The 25,000-nt window shown below is 34.9% G+C and overlaps 1 protein-coding gene across 1 annotated transcript in view; it reads right to left on the bottom strand.

The window, feature by feature from the left end:
* LOC106868317 (carbonic anhydrase-related protein 10-like) overlaps positions 1-25,000 on the bottom strand; it is a 636,113-nt gene that overhangs the window by 37,875 nt on the left and 573,238 nt on the right. Inside the window, exons 4-7 of the mRNA XM_089359237.1 lie at positions 21,924-22,115; positions 17,870-17,965; positions 11,399-11,465; positions 9,214-9,368 (exon numbers count right to left, since the gene is read on the bottom strand). Coding sequence (XP_089215363.1) covers positions 9,214-9,368; positions 11,399-11,465; positions 17,870-17,965; positions 21,924-22,115 — 510 coding nt within the window. The remainder of the gene's footprint in view (positions 1-9,213; positions 9,369-11,398; positions 11,466-17,869; positions 17,966-21,923; positions 22,116-25,000) is intronic.

The following is a 25,000-nucleotide window of genomic DNA, read 5'->3' as shown; positions in this document are numbered from 1 at the left end:
GGCCCAGAGATAGAGAGAAAGACAGAGAGATAGATAAAGATAAAAAAATAGATATAAATATAAATATATATGTAGAGAGAGAGAGATAGAGAGAGAGAGAGGGGGGGGGGAAGAGTAAGTGAAAGAGAGAGAATCGGTGCATTCATACAGCATCAAGAGGACTGAGCTAATCATAGAATTATTTCCCTTGTATTTGAGAAGCTAACATGAAGAAGTAAGTGGTCTTTTATATTATTAGATATACGACTATAGCAAAACATAACATAGAAACACAAACACACACACACACACACACAAACACATGTATGTATGTATATATGTGTGTGTGTCCGCATTATGTATATATGTATATTTGTATATATGTGTGCATGTGTGTGTGTATAGTATGTGCATATATATATGTATATATATATATATAATCGATAGATAGATGTACACACATAGTTACACACACACACACACACACACACATATATGTCTGTCTCTTTTGTCTATCTGTTTGTCGGCCTGCTTGTCTCTGTATATATATATATATATATATATATATATACACAGACACACATACACACACACACATATATGTATATATATACGTATATATATATATATATATATATATATATATATATATATATATATATATATATATACATATATATATATATATATATATATATATATATATATATACATGTATACGTATATAGATATATGTACATAGATACACACACATGCATGCAGAAGTACGCATAAACACACACCACATATGCACACGCGTGCTTGCTTGAGATATACCAAGATACATAGAGCAGGAAAAGAAAGAAAGGAAGAAAGGAATTAAGTCATTTGCCATAGAGAAGTGGTTCAATAAACCTCCTAACACTAAAGAGTTCTTTGATTCTGCCATAATTACAACCTCAACTGCAATTTAAAACGCTTCATTGCATCCAGTCAATCTCCGAAGTTTTTCACCCGCCACCCCTCCCCCCCCCCACCTCCGATGCCACCACCACCACCTCACCGAATATCACCAAGACAAGGCAAAGCAAAGCAAAGCAAGGCAAGGCAATAACGAAACGCTGCTGCTGCTGCTGCTGCTGCTACTACTACTACTACTACTACCACCACCACCACCACCACCACCACCACCACCACCACCACTACTACTACTACTACTACTACTACTACTACTACTACTACATAGCGCTGTAACAACAACAACAACAATATTAATGGTAGTGATAATAATAATGAAAATAATAATAATAATAATGTGTGATAACAATAATAATAATAATAATAATAATGACAATAATGATAATAATACTAATAATAATAATAATAATAATAATAATAATGATAATGATAATAATAATAATAATAATAATAATAATAATAATAATAATAATAATAATAATGATAATAATAATGACAATAATGATAATGATGATGATAATTATAATGATAATAATTATGGTGTTGATGATGAAAATAACATCATCAACAACAAAAACAATAACAGCAACAACTGTAATGTTGTCATCCTTAAAGAACTCATTTGTCTGTCCGATCTTTTTACCTTTCATATTCTGCTGAAAAAAGAAAAAAGAAAAAAAACCTTCATCTCGTTTGAAAGACAACATCAACGTTATCAAACTCAAATAACCTTGTCCGTCCTTTATTTCTTTTCAGTTTTAGAAATTAGCTTTTGCTTTGTTCTGTCTAGTTTTGTCTTCTTTGTCTTCTTGTTGTGAGCAGCAACCCTTTCTTCTGTCTTGCGCCTCGCTAGTTTAGCGTCTCTTAAATCGTTATATGTCAGACATCACAGGCAACCCTTTAATAAGGACCTGAGACCCAAAGAGGTTCATAAACACATCTAATAATTCAAGGGAGACCTAGGAGTCTTGTATAGCTTAGTAAAAAGGAAAAGGGCATCGATCATGGTTTTGTTTAGAGTGGAAGTGACATCACAATTGGTGGCGGGGGTGGGGTAGAATTGGTCGAATGATATTTGCAGACGACATGGTGCTACTTGGATCATCAGAAGATAGAGAGCTTAACCTTTTATCACCTCCTTTTCTAAAGATCAAATGCAAGAGTTGGTTGATTACTGTGCTGCCACCTACAACACTAGCATCTTGCTTCATGTCGATTATGAATATGGCCTCGGGATGCTTAAACTGAATGGCCTCGCTGCCGAGTGATAGTGGAATGTTTGGGATTAATGAGCGATTTAAGGTTATCATAAAACCTCCTGTACGAATTCCCGTGCACTCAGCGTGTTAGTGAAACATCACTGAAACGAATGGGGAAATTAAAAAGTATCCCCGAACCGTATTTATGAGTGATGTAGGGCAGGATGATAAGCCTGTAGATTCTGGAGCAGTTATAAACCAGCTCTATCATTCGATCTTTTAGAAGAGGAGTCGTTGATGAAAAGGTCAAACTTGTTATCTTTAATTCTCGATTGTGGTCAAGAATATTGAGGAATGTGCGTAACTGGTACTTAATTTATCGACTCCGAAAGGATGAAAGGCAAAGACGACCTCGGCGGAATTTGAACTCAGAACGTAACGACAGACGAAATACCGCTAAGCATTTCGCCCGGCGGGGTAACGATTCTGCTAGCTCGCCGCCTTCTTACCACACAGACACTACTGCACCGATGTGTGCAGCCATCTTGAATTGATTATAGTGCTTTTCAATTTATGAAATCCAAGAAAAGAAAAATGATTGTAGGTCTGGTCTTTTGAGTTTTCCGTTTGTAGTAAATAGGTTAGTGATGAGGTGAGAGGTTAGATTGAATGTATGAAGCGTAATTGATGAGTGAAACAAAGATAATTGACAGAAACGGTGTTGAGAGGGGCAAAGTTCGAAAGAAACAGTCTGGTCTTTAAATATTTTAGAAAAGAGGTCACGAGCTAGATTGATACAATGATGCGTATGGCTGAGGATTGAACGCCAAAGATAATTGATGGAGGCTATGGTCAGACTTGTTTATGGTAAAATGTTTAAATGTGAAAGAATAAGGAATCAGGTAGGCGGGCGTGAATGTCAAGAAAGAAAAGAAAGAAAGTAAGCAGTTTTTATTTAAAGTTGTTTATCAGGCCGTAAATATATTACAGAGGTAGATATAAAAGGGTGAAATTTTATTCAATGTTAAACATTGTTAAAATGTTGAACCGCTGGTTTAAAGAGGAAAAGGTCTTTATATACGGGTACTTTTAAAATTAATGGTTTGGTATTTTGTCTGGATTGCTGCCATACTGGGGCATCATCTTGAAAAGTGTAGCTAAACAAAGCGAACTCAGAACTACTTATTTTTTCTGTAGTGCTGGAATTCTTTTGCCGAACCGTTAAGTTCCTTAAGGATGTACACACACACACACACACACACACACACACACACACACATATATATATATTATTAATAAATTTCAGGGTAGCAAAAAAATTTAGAAATTCTTTTTGCTACCAGTGGTCTAGGGAAAAGAAAAAAAACTAGTCAATAGACTATATATTATTCATATAAATACATACAGTGTACATTTTAACACATAAGAGAGATGTCCATATATATATATATACATATATATATATATATATATATATATATATATATATATATATATATATATATATATATATATATATATACGTCTACCGAGTCCATTCGCAAAGCTTCGGTCGGTCCGAGAATACAGTGGAAGAGAGCTGACTAAGGTGCCATGCAATGGAACCGAGCCCGTAACCATGTGGTTGAGTAGCAAACCTCTTACCACACAGCTACGTCTGCTTCTATATGGCTGGATGATACTCTTTTTCAGTCGGTCACGCTTGAGATTCCAACAGGGAAGTGTTCTGACCTGAAGACAACCTCTACGATCCTCCCAGGAATGCTATGTGGCAAAAATAGATGATGTGGAATATCTACAAGGAAAATTAGCATATCTCTGAATCTGCCGCCTAATTTCGAAGATAACAAACCAAACAGCATGATTTTCATTCTGAAAAAATTAGCAATGTGGATAAAAAACACATGTACATATTTTCTATTTCCCATAAATCTGTACACTTGACATTAAAGAATAAAGACTTTTTACGCGAGCGGCCTCGGCCGACATCAAACGGCAATTTAATATCATACATATATTTATGGTGGACAGGGGTACGCTTAAGCCAATGGTGATATATTCAAAGGAAAGGATTAACAAATGGATAAAAAACTTGCTGCTAGGAGATTTAAATGTCATCACAATGACTGGGTTGATGACGATGACATTTTACTCTGGAAAAACTAAGTGTTGTGTAAGATCTGGGAGCATTCCTAAAGAGGAGGTAAGATCTAGGAGTATTCCTAAACTATGATGAGATTATTTTCGTGCACAGAAGCCAGAACACCAAAGTCATAGTTTCTACGTTTACCCCCAATTAAAAAACAAAAAACAGAAGCAATATGATAGACCTTTAAAATATCCCTATAATTTATGAAGCCCCAAATTCCCAATGCAATCATTCCCGTGTAATCGAATAAACCCTTATAATAATGACAAACCCAAACTAGCGTCTCAAACTCTAAAAAAAAAAAAACTACCAAAACAATAACAAAATATAAATTTAAATTAATTATTCTCCAAGAAGAAAAGGGCAAAACATAACAACCATCAATGTCAATACTTCAAACCCTAATAAATTATTCAAAATATGTATTCACTGAATCAATAAAATGATCCACAAGCGCACGCACCCACGCATACGCCACACACGCAAACACACACACACACACATACACACATACACATATACACACATACTCAAACACACACTAACACACATACACACACACAAACGTACACACAAACGCACACACATTCGTACACGTACAAAAACACACACAAACATATATACATACAAACACACACACAAACTCTCACACAAACGCACACACTCACACACAAGCACAAACACACGCACAAAAACACAAATACACAAACACACTATTGAAACACACACACCATCACACACACTCACACACAAACACACAAACACAAACACACACATTCCAGTCAATAAACAATTATTTATAATCATAAACGTTATAACAGTTTAAATAAAACATTGTCCAAGTGTAAACCAAAACGAAATTCTATATTTTTATAGAACTTAAGCTTACAAGTGAGTGTCAAATAATGTGAAGCCGGTGAACGCAGAAGCAAAGCCATGGTATTGAACCGGTCTGGAATGTCGCAACGTCTTTGAAGCTGTTAGTCATCAAGTGACTTAAAGATAGGCTGTGGTGCTAGAACGGGTGGGGGTCTGGACGAGTTCAGAAACGAATTTATCAACCGATGTTTGCAGCCCTTTAAGTAACCAAACTTGTCTCTCATAAAGAATCGTCGTCATCGTCATCGTCGTCGTCGTCATCGTCGTCCTCGTCCTCCTCGTCGTCGTCGTCGTCCTCCTCCTCCTCCTCCTCCAGTTCTTCCACCCCCTCCTCATCTGCATCCATCTCTCCCTCTTCCTCCTCCTCCCTCCTCCTCATACACCTCTTCCACCTCCTCCTCATCTTCATTCCCCTGTCCCTCCTCCTCCTCCTCCTCCCCCTCCTCCTCCTCCTCCTCCTCCTCCTCCTCCTCCTCCTCCTCCTCCTTCTCCTCCACCACAACGACCTCTTCCTCGTCCACCACCACCACCACCACCACCACCACCACCACCACCACCACCACCACCACAGTAACAAGAAAAGAAATGAGAAAAATATTAAAAAAACAAAACAAAATAAAACAGAACCTAAAATATAATCGAAATGATTTGAAATTGCTGTAAATTTTCTATCCCGGTTGATATGGCAGCTTCAGAGACAGAGGCAAACATTTTATACTGTTATTTGAAGATATATATCGAAGCGAAATTCTTAGCCCAATAGAAAGCTTTTGTTTTGAGTTGGCACAGTTAGGACTATTCAAAATACGAGTTACCGAAGACTGCGGGATGCATCGATATATCCAACATCAGCAGAATAACAACGCAATGTTAAATGAAAAACAAGAATAATAATTAAATGATTGGCCTTTGTTTTCACGTGAACAATTTTGCCGAAGACGAATTTCCAATAAATTTATTAAAAGATCATATATTCCTGGAACATCTTTAATCGTTTTATTTAGGTTGATAGGCAAATGAAAACCCAACAGAATTTGAAGAGTGAACAAAGAATCGTAAACAATCTAATTTTCCTATCTATTGTCTGTATTATCTCCACAAAAATAATGGAAAGAACATTAATATTCATACATGTATTCATGCTGTATTTTATCTACGATGTTCTTCGTGGAAATGCGATTTTGTTGAGAAAAGCCTTCGGCGGAATCCACATTAGGTTTTTCATTTATAACGACATGAAATTACAGGTTAAATTCTCTTGTTATTTTATCTATACCAGATACGGAACAGCAGACTCGTAAGGTCAATGCAACACTCATGACATATATGAAAAGTTTCTTTATTAAAAGAATCACCAGGGGATGGTTTGCAGGAAAATTCTATCAGATAGATTATGGAATTCTACTAGGCGTATTAAAGCAGCAATATTCCCCTCACAATGAAAACAGATTAACTACAAAATAAAAACGGTAGGTTTCTCTCAAGAGTTTAAATGCTTTATAAATTGGGTTCTTTATGATAAATAGTACTTATATGCGTTCCATTCTCAATTTCATTTTCTGATATAACATATTCAGTTTATAGGCAAAACCGAGAAACTAGCAAACTCAAATCCTTATTGTAGAAGAGATTCTGGAATTCTTGGAGGAATAACAATAATCGAACAACAACGACGATGACGATGACGACGATGATGATAACAATAACAATCGGTTCTGTTATAGAAACGAGGCCTGAAAGATTTTTCGGAAGGGAAGGAGTCGATTACATCGACCTCAGTGTACAACTGGTACTTATTTCATTGACTCTGAGAGGAAGAAGAGCAAAGTAGATATTGACAGCATTTGAACTCAGAACGTAAAAACGGTCGAAATGACGGTAAGCACTTTGTCCGGCGTGCTAACGATTCTGCCAGCTCACCGCCTTAAGATAATAATAATAATAATAATAATAATAATAATAATAATAATAATAATAATAATAATAATAATAACAACAACAACAACAATAATAATAATAGTTATAATATATGTGGACGATTTCATATATTTGCCACAAAAGTAACGGAGAGGATGACATTAAACATGCATGTTATGGTGGTTTATATTGAATTCAAATGAATAAGGAAAATATGAACGTGAAAACCTACGCAGTAAGTTCTATTATGTCCCTAGAAAAGATCGCCATCCTGAATCAATAAAAATTATCTGAATACCAAGGATAAATGCCATCCTCCAGCTGAAATATTTAGCCTCCAAACATACAGCTGATATTAAATCAGTCACTTTGAGCTTTGCTTATGTCTTTCTTCTTCTTGCGCTTACATAAATTTAAGGGAAGCCAGCATCTCTTTCTCCAGCCAACACTTCGTCAAGGAAACGGTGAAAAATACGATGAGCTTAGGCAAAAAGAAAAGTGTTTCACGTTAGCCCTTTCAGTTAGACCCATAACACATATTTTCCCACTGCAGCTATCAGACAGAAGATTACCTGCCAAAGGAAAGTGGTCGGCAATCTTTAAAATGGACAAGAATTTCCCCTTTTCTTTAGAGATTTCCAGCTCTTAGCTTGCCTTCTTTGCAGGGCCCACATTCGTTTGTTACTCTTTCTGTTTTTAGCTTAATATGGAAGAGGTACTGCTGCTTGTAACCTCTGAATGGTTTTGTGCAACAGACAGAAATCTATGTTGTGTTCACACGTACACTCACCCACACTACAAATACACACTATAAATATACACGTATAAATACATACTGTACTCTCGTTTCTGCTGCTATATGTATATCAGTTCCTGCATCAATAACTACATGCATACAAGAATCTGTACAGCAGTGTATTTATTAGAGCGATTTATAAAGCACGATAAAGTACGTACACATACTACAGGAGACTTTTTAAATTAAATTTATTTTCATTTTCTGGTAAATCATAGAAATCATAAGATTTAAATTGATATTCAATTAACGTAAGCGAGTCAGCATGTAAAATGTTTACACGCTCAGTTAACCAAAACATTTCCTATCAACAACAATATAATTTCTCCTCCTACCTGTAATTGCACTGCGCTAAATAAAAACCAGATTGATGGAAAACACTTTTCAAAACGCTTCACTGTATTGTTCTACGATTCAATCGAATAATAGCCGTACACTCACAACTTAAAGTGGATTCACTGAGTTTTATCTTAAATTTACTTTTCTATCAGTATATTTATACATCTGAGATACTCCACTAAGCGTTCCAAATATATTTGGTTCTTAAGAGAAACAAATTCAATGGTCATTTTTCCTTTTCCTTTTTGCTATGATTCTACATACGTACGTGATAGAGGTCGTCCTAATAGATGCGCCAACTTTGCTTAACTTAAAAACTATTAATTGTATTTAAAGAAATGTATGGTTTAAAAAAAAAGATCAGAGATTGATGGCTATAGTAAGCAGGCGTCAAAATACTTTCCAATTACCTCCACCAAATGAATGACTCTAATTCTAATAAACATCCTAAAAGATCGTAAATTCTGACATTTGGAAGAACATTATTAAGATTCTAAAGTTTTCCATGACATCTGAATATATCCAATAATTTCATATGAAATGCTGAATTTTAAAACGCGCAATTATTAAACATTTGAAATTTTTGTCACTCTATACGGATATTCCGTATATTTTTGTATAATTTTGTCTACTCTGTTCTAAATGCCAAACATCACTATTTTTCAAATGACGGTTATATTAACAATAAAATCATTCCATTCCATTTTATCCTTTAAACATTTCCATGCTTTCAATATTACGACACGCCAAATTTTGGCCATCATCACATTCATATGAATATATGAACAGCGATAAACAATGTGTAGCAAATGTTGGTAGCTACACAGTTATATATATATATATATATATATATATAAGATAAAACAAAAATAAATGTATGTATAAAGACAGAGATACTGACATAAAGAGAGAGAGAGAGAGAGAAGAAGAGAGAGCGAATTAAAGTTTTAAAAATTAAGAGAATGATACAATGATTAGAAACACCTGTACTTGTTTACCTGCTCTTTTGTGACGTATAAGGGTTTGTTTAGCAATATCCACGTCACGGTCTCTTGACAGCCGGGTTGTGTGAGCGAACCTTCATAGGTCATATATCGTTCCGTTTGGGGTAGAAGGTCAGCTAGTAATATTTCCGATATATTTCTTTCTTGACCTGCCAAAAATAACGTACATTTTTTTAGCACACTCTTGAAATTGCTTAATTTTAGACATGGCAATTACGTGAATAATATTTAAGAGATGTAGAACGGGTCATTCATGACCATGGCATTGCACTTAGAAAGTCCCCGCCCCCCGAGGCACAAGTCCGGGCAAGGTTGTTTTAATGGAAGACCAGCAGTCACCCATGCATACCAACCTCCCTTCTCCACGGCACCGATGTTGCCCAAAGGAAAAGGCAAAGGGGCCGATACAGCTTGGCACCAGTGATATCGCCACTCATTTCTTTCTATAGTTGAGTGAGCTGGAGCAACATGAAATAAAGTGTCTTGCTCAAGAACACAACATGCAGCCCGGTCCAGGAATCGAACTCATTACCTTATGATTGGGAGACCAATACTCTAGCCTCTAACCCATGCGTCTTCTCGCCCGCCACATATATATCCATAGATACTTTCATAAAATCATTGCCAGGCGTTAACAAATTCCTTATTAGCTAGAAGCATAGAGTTCTTAGAGAAGCAAGTTTAACGCAGCTATTAATGAAACTCTCAATATGTATGGTATATGCACGCGTGTACTCACACACATGCACACACAGAGACACAGACACACACAAACAATATTGAAATGGCTATATACAAATATTTAACATGTCAGAAATGAACATATTGATAAAGGTTTTGAAAACACTTCAAATTCACTGGATTTATAGATGGGCTTATGTAAAGACAAATGGGGAAACAGGTAGATAGATAGATAGATGGATATATAAATAGATAGACAGACAGACAGACAGACAGGCAGACAGATAGATAGGTGGACAAACAGACATATACACACACACACATACACACACACACACACACACACACACACACACGCACACACACATATATATATGTATATATATATATATATATATATATATATATATATATATATATATATATATATATATATATATATATGCATATATATATATATAATATAGATAAATAGATAGATAGAGAGAGAGGGGGGAGAAAGAAAGAAAGAAAGAGAAAGAGATCACTATTAAGAATAGATGGTGATACAATGGTATTGTCGAAGTCAACACCGACCAAATCTTTTCACCTAAGTTATGGTACAATTTTGAAGACAGATAGAAAATTATTGCCTTGTGGCCAACTTTCAGCCTGATAAAATGGTTTTCGAGGTACTTGAAGTAAATTGGTGACTGAAAAGTAGTTAAAATAGTAGAAATCAGATATAAATGAGGTGATTTGATGATTTCATTTCCGTTTCGGGTTACGTTCATTTAAAGTTGGTTATAACAGCAATTAATGTATGTTATTACTGTCACGTCGTTCAGAGCTGAATGGCTGGAGTCGCCTGTGCCATATTTTTGACTCTAGAGTCAGCTAAATCTTTCAAAGACCAATATTTTTACTCCAGGTATTTTGTCGGCTCTTTACAAGGATCGATGATTGTTAGATCGTAAATGCTATTAATTTAGACGTCAGTATACACTCGACAACCGATATTTCTCGATCCTTGTAAAGTAATTCGCTATGACAATATTAGTAGATACTATATCTATTATGAGACCTAATAAGATATGAAACCAAACCTACGACGACAAGCTTCATTTTGGTCACTGCTGTCTTGTGGCTTGCTTTTCAGTAATGAAATTTACGACCCCAAATTTAACTGTAAGTATAGCGCAAAGTCCACTCAGAGATTTACAGAAAGAAACGCCCGGGATAATTTCATAAGCAGAGACATAGCCGAGAGATACCAGTTTCTGAAATTAAGCAATTTATGGAGTGTGGTGCTACGTACTAATAAGCAGTGATCATACCACCGTAAAGTGCCTTGCAATGTGATAAAAATAGCAATATAAGGAAGGTGAAGACAAAAGCTCAGTAAACTTGAAAACATGGATGGGTCATTGGCCCAAAACATTTCGACTGTAAACTTTGTGTGGTTTATTTTGCTAATTATGGAATTGATTATATTACTTTTCGGTACAGTACTCCTTACCTTTAAATAAAATATTTTGAAATTCTTTTGAAAGCACTTCGAATTCATTGTTTGGTTTATCACCAATCTGAAACGAGAAAAAAGAGCAAAAAACAAAAAGCCATGAAATTTATTAGTTTAAAAAGAGCACAGCAAAAAGAACATAGCTAAAATGTGTTTAAAAATAAGTTTATATTAATGAATTATATGTAAAAATGAATTAAAAGTATAAAATAATATCAGACGCCATAAGCACACATTTGAGCAGAGAGGAGCAACATTCCATCATATATAAGTTCGAATACTTTGGCAGTTATTTTGCTCATAATTTGACACACGGAGCAGGGCGGAGACCTGGCAGAAACGTTAGCATGCCAGGCGAAATGCTTAGCGGTACTCCGTCTGCCTTTACGTTCTGAGTTCAAATTCCGCCGAGGTCGACTTTGCCTTTCATCCCTTCGGGGCTGATAAATTAAGTACCAGTTGGGTACTGGAGACGGATGACACTTTCATATGACCTGGTTGATAGGCATCAACTCCTGCTACACAACGGCCACGGCTTCAACCATGTCCTCTTCCGGATGTATATAGGAACTCCTCAATCTATGCTATGTTCCATTTCATAGCCCTTTACCGGATACATTTGTCGAGCAAGGAAGCACTGAGTTTTGTCACATACCTCTACTATACCTTCTTTTATCTTGAGCTGGCTGATATCGAAGAATCCTCAGTGGCTTTCCGGCGTTACTAGGGTGAGTTCCTTGTTGATGCTTTTCTTTTTGTCATTTAAGTTTGCGTTTTCTCTTGTCAAGCTGTTACTTTACGTTCACGCCTCAAACAATTACTAAGAATATTTTGTTGAAAATTGTAAAAATAAAAATATAGAAAAATACAAAGGAAACGCAAAGAAAAAAATTTACCGATAATTTAACAACCAGACGCAGTTACAAACATGTACTTCGGAACATTCACGGCATCATCAACGAATGGATTTGCAATGTAAATACAAATTCCGTTGACGATCGAAGTTTCCACGATTCAGAAAACCACAAAAAGAAATTTGCTAACGTTACGTGCAGAGAATTTTGAAAATGCGACACTTGTCGGAAAAGGTTTGTGAAAATTTCTTCCTGCTTTCACTGGCAATTTTATCAAATAAAAGGTAAGAAATTAAGTGGAACTTTCAGTGTACGATCAAAGTAGCAACTAAAAGAAGCTTGACTGATGTGTGTAGTGATGTCCATCGAATTTGACAGCCAATGCGGGAGTGTAACCGATGACCAGACGAGGAAATAGTCGAGCTGGTGTAAGACAAACGTAACTATTGACTGCTGTCCCAATATATGGGACATTGCAACACGATACTCACGACTAATGACAGATGGTTTGAGGCGTGCCAAAACCATAGCATCACAATATGGTTCGTATTTTAATATAGATGCAATTGGCAGTGTAACTTCAACTACAATTCAAGTCGAAATGAAAGCTGGAAGACATTAAATTAGCCAGAGAACGCCATTTGAATGAAGGAGGCAAAGATTTTCTGGCTGCGCGACTGGACGTTGTGCAGACGATAAACAGATGTCGATTAAGCTACCCTTCTTAAGCTCAAGGAATCGGAAAGTGGACAGGTTGGAAAGATTGATGAAAGTAGAGTAAGAACGGACCAAATGCTTTCCAGCCGTTTATGTTTTGAAGTGAAATCTTGCTCTGGTCAGCTTTCTCTTTTATTCTTTTGGAGTGAAGAAAATGTCAAGTACAGTGACCAATAGATTTGCTGTCCCCCACTTTTCAAAACCGCAGGCCTTGTGCGGAAAAATTAAGGGTTCTTCTTCTTCTTCTTCTTCTTCTTCTTCTTCTTCTTCTTCTTCTTCTTCTTCTTCTTCTTCTCCTCCTCATCCTCCTCCTCCTCCTCTTCAAATATATTAAAACATGCATCAAATCGATGTACACTATGGGCATTTTCATCCTTTTATTTTATAAATATATATATATGTATATATATATATATATATATATATATATATATATATATATATATATATATATATATATATATATGTATATATATATATATATATATATATATATATATATATATATATATATATATATATATATGTATATATATGTATGTATATATATATATATATATATATATATATATATATATATATATATATATATATATATATATATATATATATATATATATGTATATATACACAGATATATACATGTATGTACATATACACATATCATTATAGATGTATACATAGGTACATATATACCTTTATATGTGCGTGTGGATGTATATTTACGCGTGTATATCTATATATATATGTATATATATATATATATATATATATATATATATATATATATATATATATATATATATATACAGATAGTTAGATACATATATACATATATAAATTCATACATGCCTATATATATATATACATGCATGGATACACATACATATACATATAAATATATATATATATATATATATATATATATATATATATATATATATATATATATATATATATATACACATCCACGCCCAGAAACGTATGACAATGCTCTTTTATATTTCCTTATTCTCCCACTCCTCTCCTCCTACTGATCCTCCATCTTCTCTCTCTCTCTCTCTCTCTCTCTCTCTGTCACATTTTTTATCTCCAAACATTCGTATATATTCTCTCACACAACAACACTTTAGACCAATTATTTTATATCTCCTTCAAGCTTTGTACGAACGTGTTGCTCCTGATCATGTTAAGCGTGCCGATATCAATGGTAATTGCGATGATGATAGCGATATGATTATTATTGTCGTTATTAGATGAGCAAATAATAATAATAATAATAATAATAATAATAATAATAATAATAATAATAATAATAATAATAATAATAATAACCACAACAACAATAGCAATAATAACTGTTGTTATAATTATATTTTTCAGAATAGGTTATCTATCTATCTATCTATCTATCTATCTATCTATCTATCTATCTATCTATCTACCTGCCTACTTACCTACCTACCTACCTAACTATATATCTATTATGCATACATAGAGACACGCGCACATACACGCGCACATACACGCGCACATACACGCACACACACACATTCACACACACACGGACTTTTATATGTGTGTGTGTGCATGTAAATATGGATGTAGCTGTGTGTACGTTCGCTTATATGTGTTATATAACCATACTTATATATTTATCCACAATGTATTCACACATATGTAAACAACCGCTCACTCTTGTATACACGTTTACACTAACACACGTTTCAAGGTGGTAATTTGTATTAAATTTCTCCTAGAGTCTGTGACTGGAAGACTGAAATAGTTTCTTCTTTGTGTCGCTATGTTCATAAATCTCTTCTGAATAGTTATTGCCAAAAGTTAATGTTTCATCGTAGCTTTTCTGAATCTGTTCGTTATTTGTACATGAATCATTGCTAAATGTGCTGTGCTTTTTCTTTCGGTTTTATTTAGCAGATTGACTAGTTTGACTAGTGTGTGACTAGCGTAAGACAGATTTCAAAGATATCAGCAGACGGAAAAATTTTTTCCCCCTACTATTTCTCATCACTAGACATCAACATTAACTCTTGCAATAGTTAACGCAGGCATGACTGTGTCTAGCGTAGCAATCGTTGTGTACAGGCGCAATATGTCTGAGTATAGGTGCAGGCCTGGCGGCGTATAGGCGCTCGCATAACTATGTTTAGGCGCAGGAATGGCTGTGTATAGGCGCCGGCATGGCTGTGGTGTTAAGAGATCCGCTTTTTAACGACGTGTTTTGGGAGTCAGTCTTCATATACGGCAGCTTAGGTAAGTGTATTCTACTAACCTCGACTAATGCCTTCTGAATGAATTTGATAGACGGAAACTGTGTGGAATCCTATTCTTAAATACGTGTGTGTAAGTGTGTGCTTCTGTATATGTTTTTATACCCCTGCTGCTTCATCACTAGTGTTAGGTTATTTACGTTTGGATAAAAGACTGATGGAATATGTACCATACTTCAACAAGCTGAAAAATTAGGTCCTTATACCAAATATAAATACACGCACAGGCTGAATTTCACTTCTTTATTATTCATAATTTGGTCAGCTATTTAACCAATAAACTAATCGAACGTTTGATTATTCATTCACTTAATTAGTCAGTTGTGTTTTCTAAAAACTTTTCGTCGCCTTCTGCGACCACTTCAGTTACATAATGTTGGCGATTAGCTAATTGCTTAAACAGCTAACCAATTAACGAAAATCAAAGTGAAACCGAACCAGTGCGTGTGTTTATTATTGGCATAATGACCTTCCTGACATTCTAAAAAAATCTGTTTCAACACGCTAGTTCATGTCAAGAATCTTGCAAACCAAATACAAATCGAATTCTTTGATTTTGTTCCACATTTAACATAATGTCTGTTTAAAGCTGTTTATTTGTAGACGATAGTAGAATAATATAGATCAGTCAACGACGAGAATGGCGTCTCTCCATCATGTATTCTTCAAGCAATTTTATTTTCTACACCTAGCAATGAAAACTAAATTTAATGAGTCTTTTAATATTAGTCAACAGGTAATATTGTTTTCTTTTTCTGTCATTCTTTCTTGCTACTGTTTTTAATGCTCTTTACGTTAACTACATTAACATTAACTTAACTATTGTTTATCAGACTGATGACGCCACTAAGTAATTTAATCTTAAAATGTGTGAGCGGAGTTTTCGTTAATAAGATTAGAAACTTTTAGACTATTTACCTCATTTAAGGAAGTTAATATCTTAAAAATACTTATATCTACTTAGGTGCAGACGTGGCGGTGTGGTAAGAAGCATGCCTCCAAACCTCTTGATTCTGGGTTCAGTGTCTTCTACTAAAGCCCTAGGTCGATCAAAGCCTTGTGAGGGAATTTAATAGTCGGAAAATGAGAGAGGCCGTTACGTATATATATATATATATATATATATATATATATATATATATATATATATATATATAACAAGAGAGACAGAGACAGGTAGATACAAGGAAAATGCCCCTTGTATTTGAATACTATGCAGATATTCTTTTAAAATGCTTTACCAAAATGTAATTGTTTTTCATACTTACAGTTGAAAAAGTCTCAATGACCGAAACTGGTATACTGAAATGTTTTTTATAAAATTATTTTAGCATTTTCTACCTTGACTTTTTTCCATATATATATCAACACGTGTGTTCCTTTTCAACCTTCTACACACATATATATATATATATATATATATATATATATATATATATATATATATATTAGCTAGAAATAATTTGCACACCCAAACAATGTCAGGCAAATATTAAACTCTGTGCAGGAGTATTTGCACCTGATATTTTGCAATGTATGCAGACAACAGGACCCAACTTAGTGAAGAGACCCGCTCTTGGTTGTTGAGACATATTCTTCTTCTTCTTCTTCTTCTTCTTCTTCTTCTTCTTCTTCTTCTTCTTCTTCTTCTTCTTCTTCTTCTTCTTCTTCTTCTTCTTCCTCCTCCTCCTCCTCCTCCTCCTCCTCCTCCTCCTCCTCCTCCTCCTCCTCCTTCATGCTCCTGCACTTGTTTATTTTCAATTATAATCTCTATCAAGTTTTATCGAAGAAACCAGTTACGCGTTACTACTCTGATCAATTAACCTTATCACAATATTGCTACTAATTTCTAGCGGTTATCAATGCCGGATAAACGAAAAGTCGTCTCAATACCAGCTTCGCATAATGGCATTCAACATGAACAGCTCCACACACCGACTCACGCACACCCATCAACACACTCACACACACACACACGCACAGACACACATTTAGACATTCTTGCTTCACCTCTAAGCAAATACACATATACACTCTTATATACTCACGGCACGAAGAACCTTTAAAAGTCTATAGCTAACATTGCATAAAGAAGCAAACACATTAAAAGAAGCAACGAAAATCAAATTCGATAGAATGATAAAGACAAAAAAATGTGTATGATGGTAACGAAATATATAATAATTAAAATACTAAATATAAGAATTAAAGGTCTATAAACAATGTAAATAAGTAAAGAAAATAAACAAATGGTTTACTTAATTAGGCATTTAGCCGTGTTTTGCATCAGAAAACTGACTCACGCTTCGTTGCAACGAAGAGGAAAACACACACAACAACAAAAGTAATGAAAATATTAGAATATGAAATAAGTAAAAATTAAGACAAAACAAGCAAGAAAATCAAAATGGCGACTATGTAAATAATAGAAGAAAAGAGAGAGAGAGAGAGAGAGAGAGAGAGAGAGAGAGAGAGAGAGAGAGAGAGAGAGAGAGAGAGAGAGAGAGGTGACATTGTTTTAAAGTTAATAATGTTTTAATGTATTTATTTTCTTTTTTGAAATATTTTAGTTTGAATAATTTAATATTTTTTTCCTCTTTACTCACTGTAGCAAAAATGGCGACCGTTGCTAATCCATGTGGAGAATGAATAGCGTGAGTGAAGTTGTTGTAGAGGTCGCTGTTGTAGGCAAGGATGTGTACCTGTGGAGATAGGAAACTGTATGAAATACAAGCGACTTAATGTGAACGTAAATGAACAAAGTTTATAAAAGAAAAAGAAAAAACACTTTTGTTTTTATTTATTAATATGAAGATGTCAAGTTTGTCGTTACTGGTGTTTTTGTTGTTGTTATTATTATTATTGTTGTTGTTATTGTAGTTGCTGTTGCTGTTCTAGTTGTTGTTGCTGTTGTTGTTGTTGTTGTTGTTGTTGCTGTTGCTATCAGTTTTATGATAATAATGGCGGAATCGATAGAGCATTCGAGAAAATGTATTTAGTTAAGTCACTACACGCTCTGATTTTACATCTTGCCAGAGCCTATAATTTCGTTTTTTTTTGTCCTTTTCCCCTACCTGTTTATTACTTTAGTTACAGTAATTAATCAAGGGTCCATGGTATGTTTCAGGGCTTTCGTCGCTGGTAGCGAAGAAAAGAGGAAAATATTCTAAGACCGGAGATCTATCTCGTGTGATTGTAACAGAAGGGGGCGCCACTAAAATTACCACAGAACCATTTGCATGTAGTAAGGCGGACAACGGCTTAAGTCTAATTCTTTAATCGAATGGGCTATCGTGCCTAAAGCACAATTGTAATATGAAACATGCCTTTTGCAGGCTGTGCTATTTAGCACAGTTAATTACAGAGAGTTAATTACAGAGCAAAACCTATTTACGTATCTAAGTATTAAAGTTTGTACAAACATTGTTTTGTGAGGAATATCTTCATATGTATAATTGTTGATCTCAGAGCTTTTAATTCTCAATCTGAAATCTATAAAATTACAACTGGTAGAATAATAGGGTTGTTATAATTGAGTTCAACCCCACACTTTGTGTCCATTCATGAAATTGGGAGTGGGGTCGGTTTGTCAGTTTTACGTTCTGAGTTCAAATCATGCCAAGTCAACTGTACGAAACAGCCTCGAGTAAAGTAGAAACAAAGATGCAGTGTGTTTATCAGAAAATGGCTTGGCCTTCCAAAACAACTGAACTCTCCCGGGATTTGAACTTATGGAATAAAATTTCATGACTGAATGACACAAACACATTTAAATCAATAATTTCCTGTAGCTAACACATATTAGTAAATAGAATGATTGTTTTTTTTCCATGAGTTTTATAGGAAACATTATATCGAAGACGGTTGAGAGAGAGTGGCGGTAGCTCCACAGCGTCACTCACTCGTTAGATATTGATAGGGAAACAAGCAGACGACTTCATAATGGATCTAATTTCCAGAAGAAATATGACAGTTTCAAAATGGACATTTATTTCTGCATCGTCTGTCAATTGTGAAGACATAAAAATATGTTATAATCTATAATTCTAGTGCAGGGGCAATTGTGGTAAATATATTGTTGAATTATCCAGACGATCATACTTTAACTGTGGTAATATATGCTCTGCACCACACACACAGACATCTACCCACAAACACACACTTACAAACGCGAAACACTCAGACACACACACACGAACACATACACATACACACACGAACACATACACATACACACACACAAACACACATACGCACACACACATGGGTTGATGAGTGTATGTGTGCATAAATGTATATGAATATCTCAATATATGCATACATACTGTATATATGCATATATATGTGTATATGTATGTATAAATTATATACATATAGACGTTTTGTATGTATGCAAACAAAGTATTTAGATACAGGTGTAGTATTGCTGATCTATCTATCAATCTATCAATCTATTTATCTATCTATCTATCAGCCTGTCTGTCTGTGTGTCTGTGTGTCTGTGTGTCTGCGAGGTCTGTGTGTCTATCTATCTATCTATCTATCTATCTATCTATCTATCTATCTATCTATCTATCTATCTGTCTGTCTGTCTGTCTGTCTGTCTGTCTATCTATCTATCTATCTATCCAAATGGATAAGAACTGGGACGAGATCACCAGTAGAGTGATCAAACTCAGCCAAACATGGGCTGAGAGAAAGTTATCTCTAAAAGGCCGGGCGGAGGTGGCTAATGTGTATATCGCATCAGTCATCGATTACCGCCTGACCGTCGTGCCTTGTCCCGATGCCACCATCACGAAACTAGAACGCATACTTTTCCGCTTTCTGTGGAAGGGTGGCGTTCCGATGGTGAGGCGATCCATTTGCTGTCAAAAACCGTTACGTGGAGGACTGGGGATGCCGTGGTTAATGATGCGCAGACATGCGCTGAGACTGCGGCATCTCTGGAACTTCATTGACGACGGTGAACAGGTGTGGGCGCCGTTTGTGAGGCACGCCTTCCCGCAGCTCGTCTCACTCACCGAACTGCAAACATGGATCAGGAAGAGACCGAAACTGGGCGAATGGCACCGCGAGTGTCGCCAAGCTCTACAACAGCTCTGCCGTCCGGGATCAAACTTGTGCAACTTCCAAACGACCAATGCGTTCTATAGAGGACTAGTGGAGGGGAGGTCTGACGACACTCTCGGGGCAAACCTGGGTGTCGACGAGAAATTCTTAACCCGCCTTTTCAAGACGACGTTCGGGCCGGGGCCTATGGATAATTTCCAGAGATCCCTGGCTTGGCAATGCTATCGAGACGCACTACCAGTTCGAGAGAAGATCTACAGACACGGTTCGAAAACCACCGGACTGACCTGCCCGAGATGCGGTCAGAGCGACGAAACCGTTCTGCACGCACTCGTGCAGTGTCCAGATATTTCAGAGCTGTGGACCTTCGTCGAACGGCTGTTGTCGCGTGTGGGACGAGCCCACTTATCAGCCGAGTCTATCGTGAATATTGTTCCGCCACCTTCCTTTAAACGGGAAGGAAAAACGGTTTTTGTAACACTAATAGCTATGGCAAAAGAATGCGTGTGGTGGACGCGTTTGAAAAGTCTACAAACAAACACTTTCCTCTCTGGTCAATCCCTCGTCAACTTTTTCAAGTACCACTTGAAAAGGAGGATGAGGATAGAGAGGAAGGTGTTGTCGAATGAAAGTTTCAATAAAAAATGGGTAAATGTGGCAAGAATGGTAAGAATGAAAGACGACACCATTTTAAGCATAGACTTGTAACAAAAAGAGACAAAAAGAGAGAAGGTACTTACTTTCATGTACCTTTAAAAAAAAAAGCCTGAGGTGACCGTGGTCTTTTCCGTAGGCTTTTCTCTCCACGGATAAACCTAATCTGTTCCCCGTTTTTTTACATCGACTGTGATACACGATCCCTATTGATCGCCCCCCCCACGTTTTTTTTTTTTTTTTTTTTTTCCCGCGATCCCTTTTGATCCAAATCAACCCCCCCACAAAAGCTCTACTTTGTAATTTGTCCATTTTCTGTATTTAGCCCTGTGTGGCTATAATAAAAAGATATCTATCTATCTGTCTGTCTGTCTGTCTGTCTGTCTATCTATCTATCTGTCGGTCTGCCTGTCTGCCTGTCTGTCGGCCTGTCTGCCTGCCTGCCTGTCTGCCTGTCTGTCTGTCTGTTTGTCTGTCTGTCTGTCTGTCTATCTATCTATCTATCAGCATGATTGGTGACGTGAACATGTGAGGAGAGGGAAGTCATTGGGGGGGGGGGGGGAATATATCTAATAGTGCAGATATAGCTTTGTGGTTAAGAAGTTCGCTTTACAAGCACGTAGTTACACATGTGTGTGTATGTATGTGTGTGTGTATGTGTGTGTGTGTGAACCTATTCTGGAAAAAAAGACAAACAGAAAGAAAGGGAAGACAGAAGTGGCAGAATGTAGACACTACATGTTCTAGATATGTCTATTGTTTTATCAATGGCTGTGGTAACTCTACCATTTGTAATATTTATCGAACTCAGTGTGTAGAGAGCCTGTCCAACAATCAACAACATTCCAGGATATTATCAATCTATCATACCGTCGTGTACAATACTTTATTTCGAACCAACATTAACAAACATAGAGAAAATAAGCTACTCACCTCAGCTGTAAAATATTGGCCACTAATGGTATGTTCTGAGCCACTAGAATCTAGGGTTCCGAAATGTATCTTCAGTTGGGACACTCTATATCGATAGGATATTGGACCGGTTAGTATTGATATACAATTGGACTTTGATTCCAGTAAATTCAAGGTAACATCTCGACCCGTGTTTAAGACAATACCATCCACCTTAGATAGAGAGAAAAGAAGAGTAAAAACGATAAGATAGGACAAGACATAAAGTAGCAGGAGTAAACATTCTTCAATAATATTGCGAAAAGCATGTTTATGAATATATATATATGTATATATATGTATATATATATATATATATATATATATATATATATATATATATATATATATATATATATATATATATATATATATATATAATATTAGGAATAAAAATCCAAATTCACAGGTAAAAACTCAATCAAAATGACCCTCCCGAGATAGGACAAAATATGTTTTGTATTTAGTTTCAAAGATTCTTGATGTGAGAGAGTGCATTTAGTTGTTTTCTCTAATTTATATATATGTATATATATATATATATATATATATATATGTATATATATATATATATATATATATATATATATATATATATATATATATATATATATATATATATGAATATATATATATATATATATATATATATATATATATATATATATATGAATATATATATATATATATATATATATATATATATATATATATATATATATATATGAATATATATATATGTATGTTTATGTATATATTTGTATGTATATAAATATATGTACATATAACTAAAATGTCATCGACCACGCATACACATACACACACACACACACACATATATATATATATATACGTATATATATATATATATATATATATATATATATATATATATATATATATATAAATACTGCATACATACATACGTATCTAGATACGTATGTATGTGTGTATGTGTATGGCGGTGAACTGATGACATTTTTGTTTACTTCATTTGCTTCCTGTTATTTGGTGCTCGAAGCATCAGAACCTATGTGAGTCTATGATTTCATGTTGGTAGACTGTAGTTGTTTTGGACTTATTTTATTTTTCGTTTTGTATTTAGTTTGCAAGATTCTTGATGTGAGCGAGTGCATTAAAACATATTTTGTCCTATCTCGGGAGGGTCATTTTACCAATAATAAATACACGCACTGGTTCAATTTCACTTCTTTTTAATTGTCAGTTGGCAAGTTATTGAAACAATTAACTAATAGATCGTTTGGTTAATCATACAGCCTGTTTGTTATTCAGTTTCCATGGAGTATAAGTTACCCGAGATCAAAACATTGCCCTTGAACGGGACGCTGGTCCGTTGTTGATTTTAAGGCCAGCAACTTTTGAAGTTAGGGGACAATCGATAACATTCACCACAGCGCTTGACTGTAACTTAATTTTATCGAACCTGAAGGAATGAAAAGCAATGTTGACTTTGGTGAGATACGAACTCAGAACGTGAAGAGACAGAAAAACCCCTGTTGTACTCTTTCACCCCAACTTTCTCTCACTCTTTTTTTTCTGTCTCTTGAGTAAGAAGCTGCGAAGGACTGGCGTCTCGTCCAGCTAGGGTGGGGGGACACACATACGCCATGGAAACCAGGAAAACCGGCCCTATGCTTCACAAGGGGCTGAGAGGATTTCCAAATAGACAAGTTACGACGTGTCATAGAATGCAGTCATAAAAAAGCACGAAGTACTTCCGTAATAACTGAGGAAAATTAATAGAAATTCGTCAGCACCCTAACCACTCACCCACGCGCCCTCACAGATAGCAGACATGATTATAAATCGTAGTGATACATTACGAGAATATTTTACAATAAAGATCGCAGTAGTACGATATATTTATGCTCATGAATATCTAGTGGCGTTATGACAAAGTCAGACAATTTGATAAATTAGTTATAATCAAGTTAAGGAGGTGATTTAGTGGAGTTGCTGAGCTGAAAGTACTGGTAGTAAACTATGAAATAACAGATGCGCCAAAAACATATCCTCGTATAGACGTTAACATAAACATAGACACATGAATGCAAAAAACATACAGAGTAAAACACCAGTTGTTCAGTCATAAACATTTGCTGGCAGTCATAAACATTGGCTGTCATGAAACACATCTTCATACACATCCACAACGTGACGAACAGGTAGACTTATGATGTTATACATAACTAGACAACACATTCATGGTTATAAGCATATGCGTTATATACGCACTCATATGCATACATGTACATACATACAAATATATATATATTTATACACATAATATATTTATACATCTATATAAATATATATGTATTTGCACCCTCATGCATATACATTGATGTATATATACTATATGTATATATATGTATATATATATATTTATACCTGTATGTATATATATACATACATATGTATATGCATACATATGCATGTGTATATATATACCTGTATGTATATATATATATATATATATATATATATATATATATATATATATATATATATATGTATATATATATATATATATATATATATATATATATATATATATATACATACATACATGTGGGTCTATATACATGTGTGTGTATATATATAAATATGTATATATACACATATCTATATATTTATACATGTATGTATATATGTGTGTGTGTATATATATGTATATGTGTATATATGAATATGTATATATATAAATATATATATATACATATATATGTGCATATATATATATACATACATGTATATATATATATATATGTATACATATATATATATATATATATATATATATATATATATATATACATGCACACACAGACTCTCTCTCTCACACACACATACACACACACACATAGATACATACGATAAAACATTTTGCGAAACTTTAATATTTACTGCAATACTTTCTGTACGATCTGCCTCTCTAAGCTCATTGTATTTAAATGACTCTCTGTGAAAAGTGAAGCAATATGTGCGTTTGAATGCGTCGGATTGGCCCTTTTGTGAACTAAAGTGGTACCTTAGGG

This window comes from Octopus bimaculoides, chromosome 11, assembly GCF_046866305.1.
Source record: "Octopus bimaculoides isolate indiv1 chromosome 11, ASM4686630v1, whole genome shotgun sequence".
NCBI lineage: Eukaryota > Metazoa > Mollusca > Cephalopoda > Octopoda > Octopodidae > Octopus > Octopus bimaculoides.
This window is presented reverse-complemented; position numbering and strand designations above follow the sequence as displayed.